Consider the following 6,182-nt stretch of genomic DNA (forward strand, 5'->3'; position numbering starts at 1 on the left):
ATTAATGTATTAATTTAAAAAATTTAATTTAAAAAATTACAGTCTACTACATGATTTGATTTATTTTTGTAATTTCACATCAACCGATTAACTAAATTCTTATAACATTGGTAATGATTTGATCTGGGATATAACATTAGCAAAGACAAAATAATATCAAATTAAATATAGATATTGAATTCGATGGTTATGAGTTTATTAAATATTTACAAAAGAAAGAAAGAAAGGGAGAGCAAGTTGGGTAATCTGTGTTTTTCTTTAACATTTTTTTATTATAGTCGATAATATACATACATATTTTAAAGAAAAGAAGTTACTAACTGCAAAAATTACAAGAAGTTAATAATTATAGTAAATGAAGGTGAAATCTTATATGAATCTAGAAACCCCGTGATGAAAAATAACAGGGTTTTGGTTAGGGGCAGAGAATTTCTGGGTGCTGCTCTGCTAGATGGGTTTTTTCCCAAGCTTGTAACTTAAGGGCACATATTTTGGGAAGGACAACTGGATTCTTTCCAAAATCTGGCTGGTAGTCCTCCTTGAGGTACTGGGAATGGACCATATTGGATCCCACTTTTAGAGCCCACCACCTCCCACCTGCAAATAAAAGATCACCACTCCCCCTCAATTAGAAAGGGAATTGACCAAATTGTTCTGGCACTACAATATCTTTTGCCACTAAATACAAAATCTTGATTAGGTTAGACTTGCCAATATTTACTAAAAAAATTAAATGTTATTCTTTTTAGGGTATGTAGGATATATGACGTTGTTAATAGGCTAAGAAATTATACCTGAACTTTGTTACTAGATGATGGATGAAAATAAGGGCCTCCAGCTTGGCTAGTTCGTTGCCTGGACAGGCATGGACACCCTTGCCAAATGGCATGAAGGTATTGGGTTTTGGAGCTGCCCGCTTGAAGCCGTATCCACAAAAACAAAAATCGTAAGCCTATATGCCTATTTGTATGTGTATTACAACTAGTAGAAGATTGCTATAATCTTTATGAAAACAGCAAGTACCTCAAATCTAGATGGATCAAAGTGCTGAGGATCAGAAAAGTATTCTGGATTATGATGAATATTCCTGAACAATGGCATCACTTTCCAACCCTTGGGTATTAGGTATCCTGTACATTAACAGTTAATAAAAGTAATTCGTTAATGCCCCCTTAAAATCAAGAATATTCAAGTCTTTAATTTATTTACCCTTGTACTCCACGTCAACTACTGCTTCCCTGAATGTGAAAGATATGATGCTTGCCATCCTCAAGCTCTCTATTAAAACCTGAAAATTACTCAAAAGCTTGAAATTTTGCTTTTTCTGAAACAACATATATGCCTTTAAACAATTCATACCCTATGTGCAAGAGTCATGTTCCTTGTTTGTGCCCATGTTAGATGCCCCTTTCCTCCACTGTTTGACTGGTATATAGCCTTTTGCTCTGCCTGCAGTGATTTTGGAGAATCATAAATTGAGACTAATTTGATTCTCCGGACGTTAAATGTTTTTAGTCTTTAATTGGAATGCTAGAATGATTTACCTTAACAGCTTCTAGAAGCTTGGGGTCATCATGGAGGAATTTGAGGATCCATGTTATAACACTGGCTGTGGTGTCTTGTGCAGCAAAAAGTACTCCAATGATGTTATCGTTAATTTGATCTTCAGTCAAAGTTTGCCCCTTCTCATCCTTGAAGTTCAACAAATGTCCCAAAAGATCCTTCTCCGCCAACCTTTTCTCCTTTCTCTCACAAATTATTTCACCTAGAATCTGATTCAGCCTTTCCCTCGCCTTTTCAGAGAGAAAATGTCAGAATTGCCTCCAAGTGATCACATATATACATGCATGCATGCATACACATATCTTTCTATGATAAGGAGAAACGAAATGGTTCTTACCTGGAGTGCTTTGTGATATGCACTCCCAGGAATTTTGGTAGGAAAAGAGTTGTAACCTTTATCCACTATCCTGTAGTTCTGCTCTAACTTCTGTTTGTAGCCTTCTTCTAAGTGACCAAAAATGGAAAGGATGCCGACATCGAAAGAGAACTGTAGAGAAAGTAGGAAATCCGTCCACATGTTAGAAAATCATGACAACAATAAAAATAAAATTCTAAAGGGATTCCAATGTAAGAAAAGAGAGGAACACTATAGGACAACAACATCATACAGCCAAGAAAAAAACCCTTTAAACACAGTAGAAACATGTTTAAAGATGCGATCTAATCTTATTACTAATATCTTCTCTTTTATATGTACCTTCTTCATCTCGTTAAAGGTGTCAATAACTTGTGCAGAGGCAGCCCATGAGTCCAAGGCAGAGAGGGCTATGGATTCGATATCAGGGATAAGCTTCCGGATGGCATCAGGGGACATCGAGCTTTGAACCAACTTCCTTAGCCGAGTGTGGTATTGGCCTTGGTGAAAGAAGAGCGCACAAGGGCCGATCATCTTCTCTTTGCTTTTGGGGTAAGTCGGTTTGAACAAATGAGAATGAGTCACCAGCACGAACCTTGCAGCTTCAGGGCTAGTCAGCATGACACAAGGACATCCAAGTATATGGGTTTTGAATATTTCTCCATATCTGAACATCACAAAGAAAACAATCAATGGCAGCACCACCAAATTTCAGTATACCAGACAAAAGGGGAATGGACAACGAAGCCTGTGAAGGTCAGAACAACAGGCACCTTCTTTGTTTTGTAAGAAAGAATATATTTGGGTCTTGAGAGTAAAGTTGAAGAGTTTCTCCAATATATGGCCAACCCATTGAACCTGCTGGAAGCTTAGATCTTCCCACACGAAACCCTCTCTTTTTCTTCCTTAGAAATGGGTATGAAAGAAGAGTAGAGAGAAACAGAATCACGTATAGTAAAATAAAAACACTAGTTTCCATTGGAGAAACAAAACTTCACCCCTCTTATCCTCAATTCCTTTGTTCTTTACACAACGAGATTTTGGTGTTGCAGCTAGCAGGCAATAGGCTTACAGGGAAAAAATGATCAAAGGATTAGCTAAAATGGTGAACCATATACATTGGTTTGAAGTTGAGAAGGTTAGGGGTATGGGGGTTTATATAGAGTTGGAATGAATGTATGGCAGAAAGTTTGATAGCGACGAGTTAATTATTAATGGTTTTGGAAGGATTTCTCTATATAATTAGTCTTTTACTATAAAGTTAATAATAGCTGACAAGGCTAAAGGCAAAAATATTTGTTTGAACACTCATGTGGGGATACAGTAAATTTATACACTTAAAATCAAATTGAATTTCTCAACTTCCATACAGATCTGCTTGTAGATTCTAAAATTTTCATGAAGGATATCTTTTGTTTAATCTTGATTGATCTGTTTAACCATTTTGTTAAGGATTATTTTATTAGGTTTAACCTCCCGCACTTGATTGGTTTTCCTACTTGATGGTTTATAATATAATATCATATTTATATTATTTTTATTTTGCATGAACTAAACTACTTCAATAATTAAAAAATTATTGTTGTTTGGAGAAATTTCATATTCAACACTAGAAATTATAAGATATTCAAACGTACGTAATTAAATGATTAAAATATTATATGTTTCAATGATTATGGTGAGAGATTGGATTTCTTCCTAAGTTGGTGGGCCACATTAGATAAAAAAAATACAAAGATTACATTAGTTTTTCTTTAATACAAGCCTTCGGCCCTTGGGTGCCCAGTGCCCATTTGCCAAAAAAAAATATTAATATTTTAAGAGAATAATTAACGTCCATCAATTATTTGAACTAGCTAATAACTTAAAACAATTACGTCAAGAGTAAATTCCAAACTCATCGTAGCAACTAAAATCGTAATTAGGGTTTCCGCGATATATAAATATCATGTAATGTACTGATAATGTAATAATACGCCAAAAAGCATATGAAAAAAAATACAAAACGAATCACGTAAAGAGAGAGAGAGGTTTGAGATTGACAGGGGAAGATTTAGTAGAATTAATATTTTTTGAATTACTTGTTTTTCAAGAAACTGAACAGTCATATGATATTATTGTTTTTTGTAGTATTTGTGCTCTCCCAAGAATGCTGAGCATTAATTCAAGTTATTTTATTTTATAGAATTACATCTATTGTATTGATAAATATATAGAAAGTCACGGATATAAATCAAATAATAATCTTTCAAACAAATAAAAAAATCTAGGTATAATTTGGACTTGTTTGCGGATCAAACCACGATTTTTATCTTTAAACCACGATTTTTATCTTTAAACTCAGCTTAAATAAAACAACTATTACTATTAAAAATAAAAATATATATAACAAACAACCAATTGATCTAGTGAGACGAGACATTAAATTCCTTAAATAATGCTAGAAGTTTGAATCCTAACGATTGCAAATAGAATAAACTGGGTTGGGAGGGTCACCCTTGTCTCTGCAGTACTCGATTCGAATTAGTCGATCAATGGATTGGATATTGGTGGTTATACCAATATATATATATATATATTTGGTTTTTAAATTTTCTTCTCTCAATTTAACATTTGAAAATTTTGTTGTTGTTTTGTGGTTCCAACGCTTCGTCTTGACTAATCTGGATCGATCTGGATCGCACATTTAACTTTGGTGGGTTAGTCTCCCCAGTAGGGATTTTCTACATAGATAAAACTCGAACTTGAGATCTTATTTAAGCGAAATTAAATTACTTACCACTTGAATCAACATTTATCGATAACATTTGAACTTTAATTGTATCCATTAGTTGTAGATCTACTTTTTAAACCCTATCCACAAGTTTAATTCTTTTTATTCTTTTTGATGAGAGTAATTTTATATTTACATTTATTATTTATAAGTTAGTTTGTTGTTAGTGCAAATTTCTTTATTCTAAACTTGAGGTTTGATTATAATTAGGGACGGACATAAGATTTTATGTTATGGGTAAATTTAAACTTTTAAAATCCTAAGGGTGAACGTAAATTCACAAAATTGCAGAGGTCGAAAAAAATTTTCAATAGAAAATAAATACAAAAAATTAAAATATATAATTTTAAAATTTTTCAATAGAAAAAACAAATGTTTTTATTTTACTTTAATGCTCTATTCTTTTGTTGATTGTCTGATGTGATTATCATTATGATTTTCAACTATATCTGGAATAACTATAGTATAATATATGTTTAGAATTTTTTAATTATTAATAATATATATATCATATAGACATAACTATTCAGAATTAAATAAAAATAATTTTCCTCTACCACCTAATAGGCTGTAAGTATCATTTGAAAAATAATTTCATGAAAAATAAATAAATAAATAAATAAATACACATATTTATATGTACAAAAAGTGTTTTTGCAATGGTTGAATTACAAATTAATTCTCATATTTAATTTAAACACAAACTAATTTAAATAAATTCACTTCAATAATAAAATGGAGTGTCGTTATCTATAAATATTTATAGTTTAGACAATTATCAATGATTGAGAGATTCTGAACTTGTAAACAACATATATTATTTAAAAAAGTAACTCGAAGTAAAATTTAGACATGAGTAATGAAAACTAATACATTTTATATTAGTTATGAAAAAAAGAAATAGATACACATTTTAATACATAAAGAATTGGAAAGTTAATATAAATTTTAATCTCATTTATCATGGATTTATAAAATTTCCATTCAATGATAAAACTAAAGCAAGGAGAATATTAATATTAATCATTAAGATTCGAATTTCATCATATTTAAATATATCAATTATTAATTCGATTATAATTATAATGGAATTTAAAGATTAATCTCTTTTCCGAAAAAAAAAACAGTTTGATTTGTTTTTTGTTTCGTTTACGATTGCGTGCAGAATCTTATTATCAAAACCGATCATGGTAAGAAGTTGATGCTTATCTTTTGCCTGCGTCTGTCTTGCTTTTAAGTTTGTAATAAATTTTAATATTTAATATTAAAAACTTTTTATAAAAAAATATTAAACAAACAACCAGAGATGGAAAAATCTTTATGAATTTTGTGCTTCGTCATTAAATATTTTAATTGAATTTTTTGATACTCAAACTATTTATAAAATGAAATGAAAGGCATCATAAAATAAAAGCAGAAATCCAGAGCAGCTCACTGAGTCTGAGCTCTTCCATATTAAGGCGGGAGCATTTGAAAGGCGAATCGAGTTAA

General features: G+C 31.3%; 1 protein-coding gene across 3 annotated transcripts; it reads right to left on the minus strand.

Moving 5' to 3' along the window:
- Window positions 1–302: 302 nt before the first annotated feature.
- On the minus strand, window positions 303–2,917 carry LOC120211208 (abscisic acid 8'-hydroxylase 4-like). Of its 3 annotated transcripts, none has more exons than XM_039209803.1 (9): window positions 2,692–2,916; window positions 2,261–2,585; window positions 1,901–2,050; window positions 1,545–1,793; window positions 1,360–1,449; window positions 1,210–1,288; window positions 1,024–1,130; window positions 795–916; window positions 303–597 (listed from the first exon to the last, which is right to left on the minus strand). In XM_039209803.1, exons 1-9 carry the CDS (start codon window positions 2,895–2,897, stop codon window positions 477–479), a joined length of 1,449 nt encoding a protein of 482 aa, XP_039065734.1. In that variant the 5' UTR covers window positions 2,898–2,916; the 3' UTR covers window positions 303–476. The 3 variants fall into 3 exon arrangements, with proteins under 3 accessions (XP_039065734.1, XP_039065735.1, XP_039065736.1); XM_039209804.1 differs by having other exon boundaries at window positions 305–597; window positions 795–913; XM_039209805.1 differs by having other exon boundaries at window positions 546–669; window positions 2,692–2,917.
- Between the last annotated feature and the right edge of the window lie 3,265 nt (window positions 2,918–6,182).

This window comes from Hibiscus syriacus, unplaced genomic scaffold (genome assembly GCF_006381635.1).
Source record: "Hibiscus syriacus cultivar Baekdansim isolate YM2019G1 unplaced genomic scaffold, ASM638163v2 tig00109971_pilon, whole genome shotgun sequence".
NCBI lineage: Eukaryota > Viridiplantae > Streptophyta > Magnoliopsida > Malvales > Malvaceae > Hibiscus > Hibiscus syriacus.

Bases quoted from the DNA above. Each gene is read 5' to 3' on its own strand.
- LOC120211208 (XM_039209803.1), bottom strand. From the start codon at position 2,897: ATGGAAACTAGTGTTTTTATTTTACTATACGTGATTCTGTTTCTCTCT. The intron at 1,794-1,900 runs GTAAGAACCATT...CTCTCTGAAAAG, and splicing joins CATATCACAAAGCACTCCAG to GCGAGGGAAAGGCTGAATCA. The intron at 598-794 runs GTATAATTTCTT...TTTTATTTGCAG, and splicing joins CATCTAGTAACAAAGTTCAG to GTGGGAGGTGGTGGGCTCTA.